Source organism: Primulina tabacum, chromosome 1, assembly GCF_025594145.1.
Source record: "Primulina tabacum isolate GXHZ01 chromosome 1, ASM2559414v2, whole genome shotgun sequence".
Lineage (NCBI taxonomy): Eukaryota > Viridiplantae > Streptophyta > Magnoliopsida > Lamiales > Gesneriaceae > Primulina > Primulina tabacum.
In genome coordinates this window covers 56529210-56550820 of record NC_134550.1, presented here as the reverse complement: position 1 = coordinate 56550820, position 21611 = coordinate 56529210, and the positions used below count along the sequence as shown (strand labels likewise).

Below are 21611 nucleotides of genomic sequence, written 5' to 3'. Positions count from 1 at the left end.
AAATGAGAGAAAAGTGAAGTCTCCACCTATTTTATACCTTAAAACACCAAAAATACGACTTTACTGTTCACAGACCGCGGGTGCGCTAGCCCATGCACCGCGGGTGCGCTATGCCTTCGGCAACTCATCCAAAAATTTGAAACAGTAGACCGCGGGTGCGGTCATCTTTTAGAGCGTGGGTGCGCTCTCCACTCTGCGCACAGCTTCTCCAAAGATCGCCTCCGAAACGCCTCTTTCCATCATAATTTGGAAAAATGGTAAACTACAAAGTTGTAGCTCTATGTCTTTTCTTGAACCTCTCAAAATTTCAGATCATTTGGAGGTCTGAGTAAAAAGTTATGCTAAATCTCCCAACATATGTCACTGGATGAACGTCGAAACACACGACACACTTCGGGGCACTTTTGGCTTACCTTCCACAATGATTTGAACAAAACTCAAAATAAGAAAGTTACACATCTATGTCTTATCTAACCACTCCAATTGGCCTCATACCAATTGGCTCAACATACGAATTATCATGAATTTAATCGTAATGACGATACAATCAAACTACACAACATCTATCATCAACAATACTATAAATCATAAATCGTCATCCTTAACATCAAAACTATACTTAAACTTATCCAAATAGCCAATAATCATACGAAATCTTAAACCATACCGTTCACCAAGCTTGGCTATTACATTTTATACTAAGAGTACTATTTTTTATTGTAAATATCAGTAAAATTGACACATTTCATATATAAAGATTCGTGAGATCATCTTAGCAGAGACCTATTCATAAATTAATTGCCATACATACGGCTTATTCTTGGCATATAAATCTTTTTAAATTCCATAAATTACTATCTCCTCCACCACCCCCAATAAAATAATATTGCTTAAAAGTCCCAAACTCTTTCATCTTCGCTCTCCAACATTCTTGAATGAACACGTATGCTATACTTACACATGATTTGTATATGACATACGTATGAAATGATTACTCATTCTGTTAACGCAGCTGTAACCGATTCATTTTCCTTGTATTCGTTTTCTTTATTGGTTCTTCGATTTCAACATGCAGACTCATTGAATTCAGTCCACGATTATTAATTTGAATTGAAGCGAATTCAATGTCGAAGACCCATTTTTTTTCTTAGTTTTTGAAACGGGTTTTTGCTCTTCTACGAAAAGAGGTGAGTGAAGCAAAAAAAAGAAAAGAAAAGATGAAGAATGAAGAACAGGCGCGGTCCTTGTTCGGAATCTCACTTAGTGGACGGCCCAGATGGCAGCAGTTTCTTATCTGTTGTTGTGGTTTTTTCTTTGGGTACCTTGTTAATGGTATATGTGAGGTAAGTGATCAATCTTTTGTGTGTGTGTTTTTTTTCCTGTTGTTTGGTTTCTTGTGTGTGAATGTATGTTATTTTTTAAAAAAAATCTTGAAGAGTTGCTGGCCACTATAAATGTTGAAGGGTTAACTCCTTTCATTTGTTTTTGTATTTTGTATTTGCTTAAGTTTATTTTTTCCAATGTTTTTGGGTTGGTCAAAGGTTTGATTTTGTTTGATTTCATGGCATTCCTCTGTCATCAATAATGTGATTGTGATCTTCAATTGTTGTTTTTAGACATTATTCAGTATGACTCAATATGTATGGATATCAAGAATTTAATGAATAACGATAGAGAATTGGAGTTTTTACTGCGACCTTTCACCTTCGTCGTTCAGTAACTTCCTGGCTGTTAATTAGCTTCTCCTCTTTTAAAAATATATTTGTGCCAGTAGGAATTGCTATAGAATTTTGGGATTTGACTGATGTTACAGAGAGTTATAATGTTCTAAAAGTTCCAAAAAGCTTGTGGGTCAATCATGAAATATTTTTTGGGTGATTTGCAGTAGAGGCATCTGTCGATACCATACGCAGAACAGTCCTCGCGGTGGGAAGAAAATCCCCGGTGTGGCCCTGTTTTGTTTTACTAGTTACGGTTCATTTAGGCATAAGGTTAAGCAAGCAAACACACATATATTAAGTTTCTACTCTTGTTGCTCAGATTTTCTGCAATTTGGAGTTTTTCATATAAACTTATTTGATCATGCATGCTACTTAGTGTGCTTGCTTCTTGGAAAAAAGTCATTCTCTTTTTCGGTTTTGGAGTAAAGTTCTGTTTTTTCCCCTTGATTTCAGGAGTATGTTTACAACAGACTCCAATTCAGGTAAGATTCGATTTAGGAGTATAATAATACTTGATTTTGGGCATTTTTGGCAGTTTTATAGTCTTGTTTTGATTTATTCGGCGGTTGGTTTAATTGTAGTTATGGATGGTACTTCACCTTTGTGCAAGGTTGGGTTTACATTTTACTGATTTATCTGCAAGGATTCACCACCAACCAAATGGTGAATCCATGGAAGACTTATGTGAAGCTCTCTGCGGTGCTTATGGGTTCTAATGGACTTACGAAAGGTTCTCTGGCTTTTCTGAATTATCCGGCACAAATCATGTTCAAATCAACTAAGGTGAAAAGTAACTACTTTTTTATGGCTTGAAACATTTTTTGGTTTAATTTTGGGCTGTGTTGTCCATGATTATTGAAAGATTAAGTTGTCCAATGAAATTGTCTGCTCTTTGCTGAAACGTTGGTCCATCTCTGTTTTATCATCGTTGATGTGGAATTTTTTTATTTTTATTTCTTGTAAATTTTGTCCACTTGTTAGTCAGCCATTATGTATGAATTTCAGGTTATACCGGTGATGATAATGGGCTCTTTCATCCCTGGACTTAAAAGAAAGTATCCGTCTCATGAATATTTATCTGCTGTACTTTTGGTAGTTGGCTTGATTCTTTTCACCTTAGCAGACGCCCAAACGTCTCCTAACTTCAGTGTGATCGGTGTCTTGATGGTAACTGGTGCATTGATTATGGATTCATTTCTTGGGAACTTACAAGAAGCTATCTTTACCATGAATCCTGAAACAACGCAGGTAAGGTACATTGTAAATGTGATTCATTTTTTTGGTGGTCACACATGATTGCCGACCATAGGTATTTTTTTATTTTTTCTTATGTATCCCAATCTTATAATAGACAGAAATGCTCTTCTGCTCGACCCTGGTTGGCATGCCTTTCTTGATCCCACCAATGCTGGTCACAGGAGAACTATTTAAGGCTTGGACTGCTTGCTCAGAAGTATGGACTATTTAAACATTAACTATTTTCCCTGAACAAGGACAAACGTATTCCAGTTAAATCAATATTTATTTTCATCTATGTTGGTTCTCGATGCAGCATCTTTATGTATATGGAGTTCTTGTTTTTGAAGCCATGGCCACTTTTATTGGGCAAGTGTCCGTACTCTCTCTCATTGCTCTGTTTGGCGCCGCCACCACTGCCATGGTACGTAGAAGTCGTGCTTCTTTACTTCCAACTAGAACTCACACGGTCTGTTGATCTAACCACCACGAGCAATTGTTGACTTATCTATCACAGGCAGAAGACCATGTTCTCCAAAAATTCTGAAACTTTATTCATAATTTTTTCGGAAATAGTAGTTTCGACCTCGCCAAATGCATTTGTATCAACATTTCTTGATCAGTTCAGCTCACCCATTAACTAAAGAATCACACTAAAAGGCAGCCCAACGTGGCGAGCTAATGTCCTCTCTTCGAAATTTTATAAAAAAAGATCAGATTCCTGTGGATTACATTTCAAAATACAATAAATTACAGTATGCCAAATAAGTCCTTTCTGGTTCACTCCCATCTTACTCCCCCCCTACACTTTGCCTTTGATGTTGATATTCATGTTCATATCAACACAAACTTAATGCAGATAACGACTGCTCGGAAAGCCGTCACATTATTGCTATCGTATATGATTTTCACCAAGCCACTAACTGAACAACACGGAAGTGGGCTGTTGCTGATAGCAATGGGCATCGTGTTAAAGATGTTACCTGATTGCAAGCCTTCAAAGCAACACGCAGCATCTAATTCCCATGCCAAGATTGAAATTATACAGCCGAGGGAAGATGGTGGGTTTCAAACCGGGATTCAAGAAGATGAAGAGAAAAGACCTTTGGTTTGAAACGTAGTATATTCGAAAGAGGAGAATCATCTGGTGCAAGAAGAAGGAAATATTGGTTTGAAATTGATTGATCACTGTCTTACCTTGTAATGTATCTTAGATTTTATTTATTTATTTATTCGCCATGTCAATTGTCAAGCACATCCTTTTTCTTTAAAACTATGTTTTAATGCAATTATATAAATGAGAAGTAGAGATAAATCTCAAACCATAAACTCAACTTCATAATCAGTTTTATGTCATAAAATAGTATTTTTCACTTCATCATGTACAGAGTTTTTTTTGAATTCACTCCATTTTTCATATTTTATATCATTTTCTCCTTTAATTCAATTTTATTTTCCTACTTTACATCACTTTTCTATTAATTAAATCTAAGTTAGTATATAATTTGCATGAATTTATGGTACTAGATCTTCGATAATGTGGTACACTTTGACACAAAACGTGATACACTATAAGCTAGACTATGGTGCAATGAACACGAACATGTAGTACATCTTAACATATACAACAACAATATCATCTCATGTATATCATTTACCACAAACGTACGATGCCATAACACTTATGTTAAAAAATATTCAAATTAATTTGTACATAGCTTCTATTGTTCTCCTTAGAGAAAAAAAGTTGATAAAAATATTTGAATTGTGGAACATCAAAAAGGTGATAAAATAGTTATAGAATGTTTGGTAATTTAAAATAAGTAAGAAACTAAAACCTAGTTTTATATCTTATTTCATATCATTACATTAAATTTGCATATAATACATGATATAGTTACTGTTTTTTGATAGAATAATGATATTAAACTATGATTTATATCTAAGTTGGTATATAGTCTGCAATAATTTGTGGTACTAGATATTCGATAATGTGGTACACTTTTACACAAAACGTGGTATTTTATAAGCTAGATCGTGATATGAAATGAGATTTAAGGTTCAGATTTTTTTTTTTAAAATAAAAAATAATATTAACTTAGAGATGTGAAGATAAGATATCATCTCACTAGTTAGTGTAGAGTTAAAATATAATTATTAGGGACTGGACTGAAAAAAATTTAACTTTGGGTATTTTTCCCCCGATTTACAGTTATACAACATCATTTATTACTAGATTGCATTGAAAATAATTGCCGATGAGACTAAATTATTTAAAACTTATTCAATTGGATCAAATAAAAAGAAAAACAATTCAAAATTATGTGTATTTTGAAAATATTCACGAGATATGAAAAAAAAAAAATATAGTTCTTATTACACTCAATTATAAGACTCTATTAGAGTAATAGTAATTAAGAACTGTAACTTATAATAATAGTAGTGTACTGATGTTCACATTTCGTACTTATACAATATTTTTATAATTTAATTTATTTATATTTAAATGAGAATTAAAATATAATTATAAGAAATAGTAAGAAACTATACTGTAATTTTGATATATTAATTAAAAATAATAATTAAGAAAAAAAAGAAAAAAGATTCAAATAAGAATTAAACCTACAACTTAATGCTTAGAAAAATAAGGATCTATCCTCTGAGTTCCACGTGTCTTGCTTTAAAATTTTAACACTTTATTTATAAATATAATTATTAAAACAGATAATGACACAAAAAATTAGTTACTCCAGGCATCTCAAACTTAATAATATAATAATAATATAGATAATAGATACTATAGATAATTTAAAAATTTCGAAAACATCATCCTCTAATTAATAATTAGTAATAATATAAGTTTTGATATTTAAAGTTAATAAGTTATAAAATAAATGATTTTTTCCCATACTTGTTATTTAAAATGATATATTTATTTTAAAATTTAAAAAATAATTTTAAAGGTTGATACAATTTTTTGTTATTGTCGAATTAATGAATTTTTAATCTAATTTTTTAAAATTAAGATAAAGATAATTTCAAATTATATATAATAATATATTATAATAACATTAAAATATAAAATATCAAATTTGAATAGGATTGATCACACGCGGAGGATCGCTAGGTTTATATATAGCGGCACTCGACTACGTGTTTAATTTGTCGTTTCTGTTCTTGATTGATTTCTCCCAAATTATGAAAGAGTCTATTAGGTTTTCTTTTTGATCCACCGAGAGTTTTTACGATTCAATCTCTCCAGGTTTGCATGTTTTCCTCTTCGATTTTCTTAACGAGGCCGTGGTGTTTTATAATTTCTTTAATTGGTGATCGATCTTCGCAATCTATGCGTGTTCAAGAATTGACGATTAATTTCTCGACGATGACGGGATCATATCCTTCGGCTTTGTCGTGGTGGCCATTTTTGTTTGGGAAAGCTAGGGATCTTGTGTTTAAGAGATTGTTTATTAATATTAGCTAGGTTTGGTCACTGTCCATTGGTGTGTTCGATTGACGACGTGGATTTCCCGGACTGCAACTTCAAGAAACCAGAATCTGGGGTTATTGATGTGTTTTCTTTGTTTTCTGATATCTTCGTCGATGTTCTGGGCACTGGCAACGATTAAGATCACGTTTTAGGTTTCCGGTTTCTTTCTGATTATGATCCAGGGCTTTGATTCTACGTCTTCTTTGCAACAAGTTGTCGAAAGATAGTCTCTGGTATTCTCCCTTATCAATCATCTGCCGACACTGGCCACAGCTTTTAAACCTTACCCTTGGAGGCCGTAGAATGTTTGGACTTGATGTCAAAAGATGTAGGATGAGTTATTATTCTGTTGTGGAGTGACTTGTGGAAACAGCTTTGGTTTTTATGGATGTGCCTGAGTGCACTATTGTCCTTGACTGATGATAAATGTTTTGATTCATCTTTTGTTTTGTTTTGGCTTAGTTTACTGTAATGGCAAGCAAGACAGTCAGACAGATGCTCAGGTTTTTATCGTCTTGAGGGGCAGAATGTGAAAAACCAAGTATGCTCCTTTTGGTTGGCTGGAAAATGCAACCGCAATCCATGCAGATTCATGCACAGAGAATCGCCACCACCACAACCACAGCATCACCATCCGTTGACATCTTGTGACAGCCGTAGCGAAGTATCCCATAAATTGACCTGGAAGAATCCCAACTACTGCAGTGCCAAAAAGGGCATTCTTTCAGCTAATGAAAGAAATAGGTCTAATGGAAATAGAGACCTACAAACTCAGCAGAAGGTTTCGAATATTGTGACAGCTGAACCTGAAATCAACCGTGTAGAAAAAGTACAGCCAAAGCAATGCAAATATTGGATTACTGGCAATTGCGTGCTTGGCGACAAGTGCAAGGATATGCACTCTTGGTCTTGTGGTTCAGGATTGATGGTGTTGACAAAATTACAGGGCCATGATAAGGTAACTTCTATATCTACAGTTTTTAAATGTTTTGAAATCCAGATCGATTTCTGGTTAGTTTACCATGTTTTCATTGGATTTCATTGAAAAGTAATTGATTATGTATTTGATTTTCACACAGGCCATGTCTGGAGTTGCTCTTCCTTTTGGCTGTGACAAACTATTCTCAGCTGGCAAGGATAAATGTATCCGCACTTGGGACTGCAACAGTGGTCAGGTTGAAATATTTTTATAATTTCTGTCACCATTTATATTGAACAGTTGGCTTATATTATGGTAATTGTTCCTCGATGCAGTGTGTTGGTTCTGTTGATATTGATAGCGATATTGGGTGCTTGATCAATGAAGGTCCATGGTTGTTTGTTGGATTGCCAAATTCCGTGAAGGTACTAGTGGTTCTTCGCAGTTTATCAGCCTGTTTATGCGATTTCAGTTACCTCACAGTTTTACTGTTGTTTTTTCTTTCGTATAGGCCTGGAACTTCCAAACCCAAGCTGAGTTTACTCTCAGTGGATTTGTTGGGCAAGTTCACCGCTTGATTGCTGATAATGACCTGCTTTTTGCTGGTATAGAGGTTTGTTCTAGGGACATTCTATTTTTGACCCATGTCTCCATATCTATAGCATGTTTAGTAATTTTTTATCGAGTCTCTTTTTTTGTTTCTCATTTTCTGTATCAATCTATATGTGGCTGCAGGATGGTACCATATTGGTTTGGAAATGGGATCCAGAAGCCAATATTCCTAAACCAACTGCCATGCTAAAGGGGCACAATGGTGCTATTTGTTCATTTATAATAGGGGGTAAGAAGCTCTATTCAGGTTCCAAGGACCATACCATAAGGGTACGTTTCTTAATTGATTTTGATGGGCTCATGTTTGCTTGCTAGCTACAAATCCGTCTTTGTTAGATGAATTTGTGGAGGAATTCTCTCATCTCTTTTACCTTCTTTCCAGGCCTGGGACCTTGAAACTTTGCAGTGTGTGCAAATATTAAGTGGGCACACCGGAGACGTGACGTCTCTTCTTTGTTGGGACCGCTATCTACTCTCTACTTCTCTCGACAACACGCTAAAGGTTTGCTCTGTAGTTGTCAATGTTAGAATTTAATTTAAACACTTGGTTGTTTGGTGTGGGGGTTATGTGACATTCTTTTGTTTTCATTAGATTTGGGCTGCAACTGAGAGTGGGATTATAGAAGTGGTCTCTGAGCTCAAAGAATGTGCAAGTTTAAATGGCTGTGAAGTATTAACCTTTCCTCGATATTGAGTTCATCTATTCACTTCACATCTGCTTTGTATTTCGCATTTTCTAATATTCTCACTTTGTTCAGGGGTTTCTTGCCATCCGGGGCATACATGATGTGGAAGATAAGCCTGTTCTTCTCTGCTCGTGCAAGGATAACTCTGTTCGCCTCTATGATCTACCTTCGTAAGTATCAGTGACCATGAAACCACCTCGTTTACCTCAAACAACCTCCTTTCTTGATTAGAGATCAACTTATTGTGTGCTGTCCTGGTTTCAGATTTGAAGAAAGAGGCAGAATATTTACAAGAGGAGAAGCCAAAGTTGTTGAAACCGGCATTGAGAGACTGTTTTTCATCGGAGATGACACGGGGGATCTCACTGTCTGTAGACTGCAATGAGATTCAAACATATATGCAATTAGAAGAAATTGTCATTAAATGGAGTCTCTTTGTTGAGAAAACCGATCCATTCTGATATAATGTATATTGGCTCGAGAAAGTAAATTGAAATTGTATGCAATTTTGTTAATGATAACGCAAAATTCTCTTCTCCATGGGCGAAAATCATAAGATTTCTTTATTCCTTAGCACAATGGAGCATCACAATGTACGAATATAACTTTAAATGTGTTCTTGGCAAATCCAAATATATCAAATCACATTCGCAGCTATTATTATCCTCTTATAGCCTTTTCCCTTTTTCCCATATCCAAAAAATTAATCAAATAAAAGCTTTATGCAAATTTTTCTTTTTAAATTATCTCGACATAATTACTATAGTAAATTATCGCGTTATAATTAAGTTTGATAGAATACTTGCATCAAAATTTATGACTATTCAAATATAAGTATCCATTTCTTATTTTTAATTTTTTTTAAATTTAGTTTAATTTTCAGCTTAAATAATCAAGTATCTTAGTAATTAGATATAATATCACACTTAATTAATCTGAATTCAATTGTTGTACATTGTGCTTATTTATAATTAAAATTCCTCAAAAAATAGGGATTAAAGCATATGTCCAGACTTGCTAGGCGAATCCCTATTCTTCTAAGAATTCCGTCCCTAAATCGCTACCGCACTCCACCTGTTTGTATTAGAACCAAACCGACCAAAGAACGAGACCCTTTTAACCATTCGCCGAGCAGGATAGTAATCGTATATCCCGTTTTCAATCGAAATTATTGGTTGATGGGTTCCACTGAAAATTTGCCGGAGGGAACCGTGCAGAACATATTGGAACAGGATTCGCTGAAGTGGGTGTTCGTGGGGGGAAAAGGCGGTGTTGGGAAGACCACATGTAGCTCTATTCTTGCTACCCTTTTTGCACGGGTTCGGTCCTCTGTGCTTATAATCTCCACCGATCCTGCTCATAATTTGAGTGACGCGTTCCAGCAGAAGTTTACCAAGACTCCTACCCTTGTTAATGGCTACTCCAATTTGTACGCCATGGTGATTTGCTTTTCCTGCTCTTCTATCTGAATATAAAATTCTATTCTTTGTTTAGTTTTGGGGCCGTGTTAAGTTGGTTTGAAATCTATAGATATAGAAATGTGACATTGAATCGGAATTTTAGTTTGTTTAATTTTGATTTTTTTGGACAATTAAATATAGGTGTCTCAATTTCTCTTTGTTTTCTTGGGAACCCTCCCATGGATAAGTTTTTACCTCTTGTTGTGGATCATTAAAAATCTTGTGCTTGATTGGTGCATTTCCAAGCTTTCTGCTTTTAAATTTATGAAAGTAGGATTCTTTCTCTGCCCACAAGTATAAGTAATTTTTGTCTCTTACATGGTAAGTTTGTTTTGTCAAAACCTTTTGGTAGATGGTAATGTTACTACAACTGAATTTTTTTAAATTGTATAGCAGGCCAATCGCTAATTTTGATCATCCTCGCAAAAGTGACTATTTTCGTTCCCTAATAATACAACTCCCGGTGATTGTACAAACTTGCAACTTACAGAAATTGAACCATTGACTTTAATCTAATACCAATTATAGAATCAAACACTAGTCGTTTTTATCAAAACTTATAAAATCAAGCACTCGCCGTTAATTTGTTTGAAAAGTTTCTTTATATTCTAGTTGAGTTCTGTGGAGCATAATAACTTTGACATTTTGGTTATTAACTAGGTTTAAACAAATTTTCATTCGACAAACAAGAGCCATTCCCACTATATTCTTGGTTTATTTATTGTATTTGGATAGTTTGAGAAGGCATGTTATTTGAATCAAATCAGATTTTTGTTTGGTTCAGTCTGTCGTGTAGAATAGAAGAAATCTGGCTTGGTTCAGTCTGTCATGTAGAATAGAATAATCACGTGTGGGTTGTGTTTGTCTGGGTGTGGCTGGGTTTCTACGAAGTTATTGCTTCTTAAAGTGTGACTGGTAGTTCTCTTTCTTTTAGGAAGTTGATCCAAATGTGGAACACGATGAGAGTCTCGGGTCGGATATGACTGATGGATTTTTATCAGATTTAGCGAATTCTATCCCAGGAATCGATGAGGCCATGAGTTTTGCAGAAATGCTGAAGTAAGTGCGTCAAAATTATAAAATTTTGATGCCTGGGACATAAAAGTGAAGTAAAAACCACAATTGTGTCTGCCCTTTCTACTTTCATGTATTCCGTAATGCAGTCCAGTAAGGAATGTTTTTCTGTATTTTTTTATATCTTTATCACAAAGTTCTTTTGAAAGAAGCATGTTTTACCTGGCATCATATGTTCATGTTGTTTTGCTGGAAAACTTTCAATTAGAACATTAGATCTGCGATGAAGTGCTTATATTTTGAATTTATCCAACAAGAGTTATGGAATTCTATTTAACTGGTATTCTTCATAATTTTTGCCTCCATGTGTAAAGTTAAAAATTTGTAGCTCAAGCTGATGATGTTATTATCTTAAAAATAAGATTATGCCAACTCCGACTTCATCTTGTATACTGGTCAGCCACATTTATCTTCAATATGTACTGCTTATGAACCTTTTTAGATTCTTTTATCCAAACTATTGCCTTTTATTAGATTCGATTGAAAATAGTTTGCTTGATGCAATATATAGCTTGATTTTATGTATAGAAAATATTCCAAATATCAAGTTTGGGGCTGCGATTTTTTTAACTCGTGTAATTCAATAATTGGATATTTATCATGGATTATACCAGTTATTTTTGTTTGTTGATTTCATATTTCAAACTTGTCCTCATCTTTTGCAGGTTAGTGCAAACCATGGATTACTCTGTTATAGTGTTTGATACTGCTCCAACTGGCCATACTCTTCGCCTGCTGCAATTTCCTTCAACACTAGAAAAAGGTCTTGCAAAAATGATGAGTTTGAAAAATAAATTTGGTGGCTTGTTGAGTCAGGTGTGATTCCTCTTTACTTTTATTTGCTTGGCGAGATAGATTTTGTTGGCAGGGTGTAGTTTTGGAATATGTCATTTTATCCTAGAAACTTGTATTAGAATAGCTTTTTCACGAAAATCAATTTGGTTAATATTTACAAAATAATGCCAAAATGTTCTTCTGAAAGTGTTTGCATGAATCAAAATCAAAATGAAGTTCTACACGTGAGTGCAACTCTTATATTCTTTTAGGATCAAATAGTTTATGTTTCATCAATTGTTTGACGATGTTTTATACTTGGCTGCTTTTGTTTTAGGTTTGGGTTATTTGAACGTATACTCATGGCATGTAGTTATTTGTTCATGTTCTCTATGGTTATTTGGAAGGTCTTGTATTACGATGAAATAAGATAGAAGACAGAACTGGAAAGGCCAAAAGAAATAAAAAAGGGCAAATTTTTTTGTTTTTGCTGGGGTGTTGGGCATTTTGAGTCAAGTTAATGGAAGGGATACTTTGCCTCTCCAAAGTTTGTCTTCCCCCCTCCAACAGAATTTGCAAATACGCTATCTTTTTCTTTGGTTTATTCTGATTCTTTTTGTGTGAATCTTGAGCTTTTTAGGGTTTTGAGCTCAATAATCAGTTTTTCTGTTGATGGATGACGCATAATATTTATTTTACATGGCACTTACCCAATTAGAGCAAAGTTGAAAGACGAACCTGAATTTTTAAGGAAAGTCGATGAGGTATAAAATGAATTGGTGAAGTTTAATTTTAGAGGTCAATCAAGTTCAGTTTTCCTAAAATGCATTCCTGAACCTGAAATTTTCTGAGGTATGTTCATAGTAACCTCATCAGATAATGCTATTCGTATAAATGGGCGTAAAACTTAAAAGTTAATCTGGTTTTTATCACGCTCTGTAAAAACATGCATTTGTTTGTCTTAAATATTGGTCATATGAATTGATGATCATGACTTGAGGTTTTGTTTTGGGTGACATTAACGAATGAATCATAACATGGAAGCATAAGTAACATTTATCAATAGCTCAAACATCCATGGCTTGGATGATAGATTAGATACTTTTTCTCGTTCAAGAATGAGCACGACCTATTTTCTTTATTTACATCCTTTATAGCTTTTAGTTAAAAATGAGTTTTTGCTGACGTTTTTTCAGAATCAGGTCAGTTGTGTTATTACTTGGCTTATTTTATTTGGCTTTGATATGCAAATAAGTTGCTTCAATCTTTTAATTGGCAGATGACCCGCCTTTTTGGTGTTGATGATGAATTTGGTGAAGATGCCATTCTAGGGAAGCTCGAGGGCATGAAAGACGTGATTGAACAAGTGAACAAGCAGTTCAAGGATCCTGTAAGATCATATTTGCTTTGGTCGGGATGTACATTTCTGGTTCATCCCGCAATGTCTAGAAAGTGATTTATGGAATCTGGGGTCGTCCAAGAGTTAAAGCTTATGAATTCCACAATTCTATACATATTAATGAATCATTTCTTTTGAATTGCTGAATTTAAAATTTGATCGGAGATCATCCTGTAGGCAAAGCTTACAGTTAATTTTCGTTTCTGTAGCATTAGTTATTCCCTGAAGTGATTCTTCTTTTTGTCTTTTGCAGGATTTGACTACTTTTGTCTGCGTTTGCATACCAGAGTTTCTGTCTTTGTACGAGACTGAACGACTTGTTCAAGAACTTACTAAATTTGAGATTGATACCCATAATATCATTATTAATCAAGTAATTTTTGATGAAGAAGGTACCGCTGAAACATGGTAGAGCAGTCCTTTGGTTTAAACGTATACTTTAAATACCTGAAGTCACTCCTGTACTTACTTTTTTTCAGTTGTCGAATCAAAGTTGCTCCAAGCTAGAATGCGCATGCAACAAAAGTACCTGGATCAGTTTTACATGTTATACGACGATTTCAATATAACTAAGTTACCTTTGCTTCCCCAAGAGGTAATAACTAACAAAATTCCTTCGTATTTTCCCGAATGATTTTATTTGGTTCATCTAATATTTCTTTAATGGACATGTCTCAATATATCAACAGATTTGTGGGATTGAGGCCTTGAAAGCATTCTCACAACAATTCTTATCACCTTATCAACCATCCATAGCTCGAGGAACGGTAGAAGATCTGGAGCTAAGAGTATCAAGTTTAAAAGTACAGCTGCGGAATGCTGAAGCAGAACTTGATAAACTCAAGAAGGGGAAACAAAAGGTTTGATAAAAAAGGTTGGAGAAGGAGACGAGTGTACTCCAATATCAGATAAACCCGAATATTCGACTGGCTTCTAGATTGCTTTTTTACTAGATATAGTCATTGCCACAGTAGCAAATTGTGTCGACGTTTAATTGTGAAGGCATCACTTAGTATGTATAATTCATACCGAAACTACCTGTCAATTCTTAAATTTTTGTACTAGTTTTTTTAAGACAATAAGTCGGGGTTCTTATTATCAAGAAGTGGCTTGTTAATCATCATCATTGTTGTTTTTGTTATTATTAATAAATAAATAAATTATTATTTGTTTATTTTTTGGGTATTGACAGTGTCGACTGTAAAATTGACGACCACAGGACGTCCGAGTTATAGACTTGCAACTAAATATCGAATTAAGATCCTCTCCCACAGTAGAGGTGCTGTGGTATGGATTTTATTTCACAATATTATTAAAAAAAATTATTTTTTTAAAAAATTGATATTTTTATATTTTAATTATTTCAAAATCAAAATTATATTTTTTATATTATAATATGTCATTAATAATCTAATTTAAAGTTACGATTGTATTTTTAGTTACAAATATATATTGGGGTAAAATGACGCCTCTTTTTTATAATTTTTTCAACTCTTTTTTTTAAAAAAAATGTTAATAAAAATTTAATTTTTTTGTTATAAATATGTGATTCCGAACGAATAAAAAAAAAGACGGTGCATTCAATTTTTTTTTTTTTATAAATATCAGTGTCTTTCCTTCTGTGTTCCCAGAGCTTATTTTGTAGGGACGAAACAAGAAATTTTGACCATGTTACCTTGGCCCAAGTTATGGTATTATTAGGCGCATATCCTAACCACGTAAAACTGTGCAGGGATTAGATCGAGATGTATTTATGTCTTGATTTTTTTAGATGAAATTTAGCAACATTCATTCATTGTTAACCAAGATTTGGATAATTCATGCAAAAAAGTAAGAAATTTTCCTGAAAGTGGCGATTAATTCACACAGTAGGCTCAAAAGAGAAGTAAAGCAAAAAATTGTTTTCTTGAATCAACCTCGACACTCCTGCTGCGAGAGAAACGTACGACAGACCAAAAAGGACGTTGCTTCTCACTTAAGTATTGCGCTCTCTTAAATCGTCAGATTTTCCTGAATGGCAAGAAATGATCCAACTATGTTCCCTCCAACATCAGGGAATGTCTCACAGTCGGGGAGCGGCTTCACTTTGCCTTAACGATCAACGTCAACCGGATAATTAAGAAGGTGTCCCCTCATTTCTGATACTTCATTTGATGCAAACTGGTTCCAGTTAGCCTCCCCCATCGATCTAACACATTCAACAGAGTCGGGTCGAGTAAAGCAGTCCTCCAGTACTCCAAGATGCTCAGCCCATAGAGACATTCTGTATCCATATATCTGTGAAAAAGGCAAGTGAAGTATCATTGAGAGTCTACTAAGATGAAATATAATTTAATTCTGGAGCTTTCGTAGCTTATGGCCAGTGTGGAGGTGTATATTTCTGCTACACTGAAAAGGAGAAAAACCTGATTTCTCCCGTCCATAATTTAATTTTCTAGAACTTCTATTTTGTCTCATTTTATTAAACTTCATAAACAAGCAAACGGGGTGGGGGTATATTCGACTGAACCGAGGATACATTCAGATTTTACAAGGATACCTGTCCACGGGGGCTCGATAATCTTCTTGCCCATGTGTGATGAGGCTGATAAGCACCATTGCAATCTCCGTGTCTCGAGTCCCATCCATTGATCTTTGATTAATGTTTGCAGATCCCAGTATTACATATTCATCATCCACTATCTTACCTTTAGAATGAACATAAATCATGAATCTTCGGTTTTTCCTGCCAAGTCATTTCTTAAAAAACATATCATAATATTCAAGATATTATAGAGAATGGAATACCTGAGGAGTGTTTGATGCGGTGTGACTCTCGGAGAGATCACAGGCATCGAGGATCTCTCGGTTGCCAAGGCAGTAAAATTTTCAATAATCTTGCGGCGAGTAAGCATCCTCAAGCCCAACCTCCACTAAAGCTTTGTGAATAGTTTCATACATCATTTGCATTGTCTTATGCTGGGAAAAAGATAATCAATCAACCGAACTCTACATCAAAATTACTATAGATTGCAGATCTACAAATTTATTCGAGGGAGGGAGACCATTTTAGAAAGGTGAAGCAGCAAACAAATTTTGAAAATGTTTTTATTCGAGCCCTGATGATTAGGTATCAAGCATATGCTATATACATATTTAGATGATAGGAAAGTGTTGATGGAACTTTGATCTTCTTGATCTGTATACAAAATTCATCACCAGAGGAAATGCATAGTGCACACCTGCCAGAATAAAATCCTCTGTGTTACAGCCCCTGTTGGATTACCTTCAGGCCACATAGGGAGAACAATATAAGCAGCAAACCTCTGATGTGCTCTGAATTTTTCAGCAATTTTAAGCGCAATTTCCATTGGAATTAAATTATTAGCACCTGCATGGAAGATGATGCTTTTAACGCCCATAGCTGTCGTATCATGGTCGAGCTGGTTATTGCTAACTCATGATCAGGCAGGAAGAGAACACATGCCATGTAAAATTCAATAGGATTAACTTGAACTTAAATGTGCAACAATATGGCATAAATAAACAACATATCTGAACATTTTGGGCTAAGAACATGATTCAAGAAAGGTAGTTCCTCATCAATGTCCTTGTACGAAATCCAGTTGTACGAGGTCCCAATGAAGTATTGATAGATGAAATGTTGGGCAGCTCGGATAGCCTTCACATATGATTCTTTCCACATACCAAGTTCTATTTCCAAAAAAATGACACAAAGTTAGTTAAAAAATATGATATGTAACCAATAATTCGAGCACAAAGAATTTAGTTTTCAGCTCACCCTCAATGTTGCGTCCTTAGGATCTTTTGGGAATCCTTTGACTGAATTTGAATCGCTGGACCAAAATACCTGCATAACATATCACAACAAAATAACAACGATCTCATTTTGGCGGTTACCAAAGGTAATTTTGCAATCTGATAAAGATTTATTGATTAGATGTACCTGTGCGTGCCAACTTTCAGGATCGTCATCACTCACACAAGGAGCATCAGACAACCCCAATATGTCAGGTATTCTTTCTATAGAGAGCAAAGCATCCTCAGATGATGTTTTCAGTTTTTTAATTCCATGGGGTCTTGAAGCCTTTCTCCACCGATCCTCAAAATTAGTCAGAACATCATATGCTGCGGGACTGTCAATTTTACAGTTCAGCTCATGCCATGGTTCTCTGGGACAACCAGTGGTACTTCCCTGCTCTAGTACAAATTTATACCAACATATTGCAAAAGTCAATACGCTTTACTTCATAACAAAAGTTTCACATATTTAGCTTACAAGCTCGTACACCAATCTCAATTTCAGGCAGGTAAAGATCATGACAAGTGAGTAAACCTATTATGGGTTACTATGTAAATGGGATAATAAAAATCTGCCGTTGACAAAACACCAAAAGACTATAAAGGGAATCTAAAGGTCCGTTTTTCATAGATTTGGGAAAAACAAAATTTACAGCTGAGAATAGCAGTTTAAGATGCCCGGAGATAAATTACCGTATAAGTAGGGTTGTGATAGTCGTCTGAATGCAAAGTACGAAGTGTTCTAAATATAGGATGCTGAGGAGTATCATATCATCCATCACACAAGTCCAGTCCCCTAGAAAAGCTATGATCCTCCTCCTGTAGTTTCCAGCATCAGCATCCACAATCACAGTCTTCTGATGGTGAGTATAACGACTCCAACTTCCTAGTCACAAAATTGTAAACTACTACAAACATCAGCATTACGTTCAAAAATTATAGTTAGCCTTTTCACAATATGGACAACCAATATATCTGTATTTTTTAAAAAAACCAAAATCTCAAATAAGACAAAGTATACTTACTTTTTGAAGGTATGCTACAAATGCATTGGCATTAAAAATTATTTAAGTGAATTCATCCATCCAAAAACATACCCTTTGATTTACCCAGCCGTGATGCTTTCCAGCCACTCTAGGACGAAGTAGCACTTGAACAGAAGAGTGCTTGAAAAATCAACGAGTTTCTTCATCATGAGTTTGCATAACTCCATCCTGACCACGTTGAAGATTATGATAAAGAGTGAGATGACATCCAAAATAAACTATGCAAGGAAAATTGACCCTCTAAAAAAATTACATATGAGAAACGAAAACTCAATGAACCAGTAGGAGATACTTTAAAAGCCAATGCAGGTCAATAACTCAAGCAAAGCACACTGATTAAGTAATCTTGGACAGTAGATCCAATTTTTCAAGTTTCTAGATTACTTAGAATTTTGTTTCTAGCTCCTGGTGGTATCAAAAGGCCACTAGGTCGGGATGTTTTATCGGTTTCTCCGGGAGAATGAATACCTCGTAAAAGTATTTTAAGTACAGTTTTTTGTTTTTCAAATTTTTTTTGTCTACTTGGACCAACCAGCTACTTTGCTTCTTATTCTGTTTTAGTTTCATCTCAATTTTCGAACATTTGATGAATTAATTAAAAGAAATTTTAGACTGCTTGTACCATGACCTGTAGCACATTTGTAATTTTCACTTCCCATATTAGAAAATCCACAGCTCAAATGTTATATATAGAGGACAGAAATATTCAAGACTACCTAACTTTACAATCATATATTCTAAGGTTTCTTGAAAGCAAAAAAAAAACCACAGTAATGACATGTTGTGCCCAAATTAATTAGCAAAGAGAATCCAATTCGGATATTTGTTTGAGACACAACAGATGGTGTAAGCTCAGAATTTATCATTCTAAATAGTTGGAGCAATGTAAAGCTTACTGTTTTGTAGCCTAATATGCTTCTTGACGTAGGGTCGTCCCATCCAAGAAGCAATACTCTTACTCCTTCCTGTGACTTTGACTTCAGCAGTTCACCCAAAGTGGAATCAGAGATAGAACTGTCATCCCTAACTAGTCTAACTTTGTGCCACACTGACCAACCAGTTATATAGATGAAGTGCCGAGCATGACGTATTGCCTCAAAAATGTCACGCCAGCACTTTCCATGTATGAACTGCATTCCATTGTCGAGCTTTAGACTCGGGAGGGATCCATCTGGTACGTGTGAATCTTGATAAAGGGTGACTGTCCCACCTTTCCTAAGAGGAAAATATGTCCCATGAACTCCCTGATAATTGGGACCAGCTCCAATTCCATGATGGTAAATACTCAGCTGCTCTATTGGGTAGTACTGAATTTACAAACTCAACACAGCTCCAGCTTTGCAGGGTTTTCCACTAGCATTGAGGATTGGAAACAGCCCCTGAAGTTTTCCTCCTCCATTTATGTGATCAACTGGAAGAGACACAGTCCCTATATGCTGTGACCCCACAACATCATTATCCTTAACAACAAAGTTCACTTCAGCAGCATAATAAGCTACTGGGAGAACAAAATTTTGCCTCCAAACAGGATTTTCATCATTTTTTGTAGTAAAGGTCCTTCCAATAGTGGTTCCGGTTAATGTTATGGAGACGTAGGGATCACTAGTAATCTTACTATGTGCTTGCACCTCAATTTTTTTGCTCGCGTTTCCAGGAAATTTAAACATATCCCCGAATGTTTTGTGAATCATATCCATGTTTGGAAGGTTTTTCGCTTCATTTATCCAGACATCTAAGTTCCCATGTAAATGTAAAACCTTCAAAGACGTTTTTGCGGGTGAGACTTGCACTAGCTGCATAACCTGACCATGTGATAGATTTGAATGTGTGGATAAATGTGATGATACTGGATTAGAGGACTGCCCCTGGGTGACAGGAGATGTCTCCAAACTTGAAAACGAGGTATTAGGATACCCAAAAATTGTCCCAGAACCATCGAATTTATTAGTTTTGTAAGGGTCCAGAGTGATATTTTTGCGGGAGGACAGCCATAGATGAAGATGAAGGGACTGGAGGGGAAGCAGATACAGATGGCTTACTGTGATCATCAGACAATTTCATGTACGCCAATTGATTGTCAATAGGTAGGTAAAGCGGAGGGTAAGTTCTAGAACTATCGTTCTGATGATCATGCTGCGAGATGGAATCACTGACAGATGAACTATCCTGATACTGATGGTGAGTGGAGTAATCACTGCTGACTCTAGGAGGAATATCAGATTGAATGTCTGGAGGTTGTAACCTCCCAGATGACTGATGATGAAGGTCAATAAATGAACCATTTTGGAAACTCCCAAATGTCTCTGGGTTCAACCGAGGAGGGGCAGAGGGTGGTGGAGGAAGAGATGTGTATGCATGGTACTTGTAAGGATAAGAACTATGCTGTAGTGGGTGGTAAGGTGCAGAAGTGGGTGGAGGTGGTGGTGCTGAACCAGGATATGGGTAATTCAGGGGTGTGGAATGTGCAATGTTATGTGTGGTAGGATAATGGGAATGCTGTAGATACGGGTATGGACCAGGATATGGAGGAAGATGAGGGGACTGATTTGGAGGTGCAGGAGCATGAGTATTACCATAGGCGGGATTGCAAGGGTATGGAGACGGAGGGTAACTATTATTGCTGTCATCCATTTAAGCACAGAGTTGTTCTTGACTTGTGATTCTTTTATGCATGCAAAACTATTACAAATTCAATCAAGAAAAGATAAAGAAAATATTCGCATCAAAAGGGTCTCATAGCTTCAACACATTACCAATCATGCAGAAGTAAACAAACTGAATATTAATCAAAAGTGTCTCACAACTTCAATCCAATAATGAACTTTCCTGGCGAAATGATTACTAACTCGATGAAATAAAACCGAAAAAAATCTGTCTTTGTTGCAAGGTCATCTCAATTTCTATCCGAAGGATGATCTTTCCTCGCAAAAGAATCAAACTGGATCCTACAAAACTAGATGAGTTAACTGCACATTCAACAAAAGTTCCCATTCAAAGATTAATCTTTCCTTGATAGAATTAACCTAAATTAAACAAATGATACGAATAAATGGAGAACAAATAAATGGCTCTACCCAAAATCTTTTCAGCTGAGGGAATCAAGAACAACAACAACAACAAAAAAGTAATCAAACAGGAACTTTTTAAATACCTCCAATAATCCAGTAATTATTGTTCTTTATCGAGTTGATCAGAAAGGAAATGAGTAATTTTCAGCGAGATTCAGGAGCCCAAAAGTTTGAAAAGTAAGTTAAAATATAAAACAATGGTAAAATATCTAATCTAATCTAAAGTTTGAACTTTTAACTTGCTATTTTATCATTTCATATATTTTACAATTCAATGAGGTTCTTTGAGTCATTTTCTACGTTAATTTAATATAATTATTAATAATTT

General features: G+C 35.2%; 3 protein-coding genes and 1 pseudogene across 5 annotated transcripts; 3 read left to right on the top strand and 1 right to left on the bottom strand.

The window, feature by feature from the left end:
- The first annotated feature begins 875 nt into the window (after positions 1 to 875).
- Positions 876 to 4228, top strand: LOC142552722 (UDP-galactose/UDP-glucose transporter 2-like). The gene is made up of 7 exons (XM_075662499.1): positions 876 to 1343; positions 2175 to 2203; positions 2303 to 2504; positions 2727 to 2969; positions 3073 to 3174; positions 3274 to 3381; positions 3817 to 4228. The coding sequence occupies exons 1-7, from the start codon at positions 1218 to 1220 to the stop codon at positions 4069 to 4071; spliced, it is 1065 nt and encodes a 354-aa protein (XP_075518614.1). The 5' UTR covers positions 876 to 1217; the 3' UTR covers positions 4072 to 4228.
- Positions 4229 to 6063: 1835 nt separating this feature from the next.
- On the top strand, positions 6064 to 9197 carry LOC142552704 (zinc finger CCCH domain-containing protein 48-like). Of its 3 annotated transcripts, XM_075662482.1 has the most exons (10): positions 6064 to 6219; positions 6907 to 7402; positions 7524 to 7619; positions 7699 to 7788; positions 7875 to 7976; positions 8099 to 8245; positions 8358 to 8477; positions 8568 to 8645; positions 8734 to 8831; positions 8926 to 9197. In XM_075662482.1, exons 2-10 carry the CDS (start codon positions 7037 to 7039, stop codon positions 9044 to 9046), a joined length of 1218 nt encoding a protein of 405 aa, XP_075518597.1. In that variant the 5' UTR covers positions 6064 to 6219; positions 6907 to 7036; the 3' UTR covers positions 9047 to 9197. The 3 variants fall into 3 exon arrangements, with proteins under 3 accessions (XP_075518597.1, XP_075518589.1, XP_075518603.1); XM_075662474.1 differs by having other exon boundaries at positions 6064 to 7402; XM_075662488.1 differs by having other exon boundaries at positions 6066 to 7402; positions 8568 to 8624.
- A 450-nt stretch (positions 9198 to 9647) lies between these two features.
- LOC142552694 (ATPase GET3A-like) lies at positions 9648 to 14542 on the top strand. Its single transcript, XM_075662463.1, has 7 exons — positions 9648 to 10100; positions 11056 to 11180; positions 11861 to 12011; positions 13249 to 13359; positions 13622 to 13760; positions 13848 to 13963; positions 14058 to 14542. Exons 1-7 carry the CDS (start codon positions 9666 to 9668, stop codon positions 14232 to 14234), a joined length of 1254 nt encoding a protein of 417 aa, XP_075518578.1. The 5' UTR covers positions 9648 to 9665; the 3' UTR covers positions 14235 to 14542.
- Positions 14543 to 15189: 647 nt separating this feature from the next.
- Positions 15190 to 21343, bottom strand: LOC142552686 (phospholipase D gamma 1-like; annotated as a pseudogene).
- Positions 21344 to 21611: the final 268 nt, after the last annotated feature.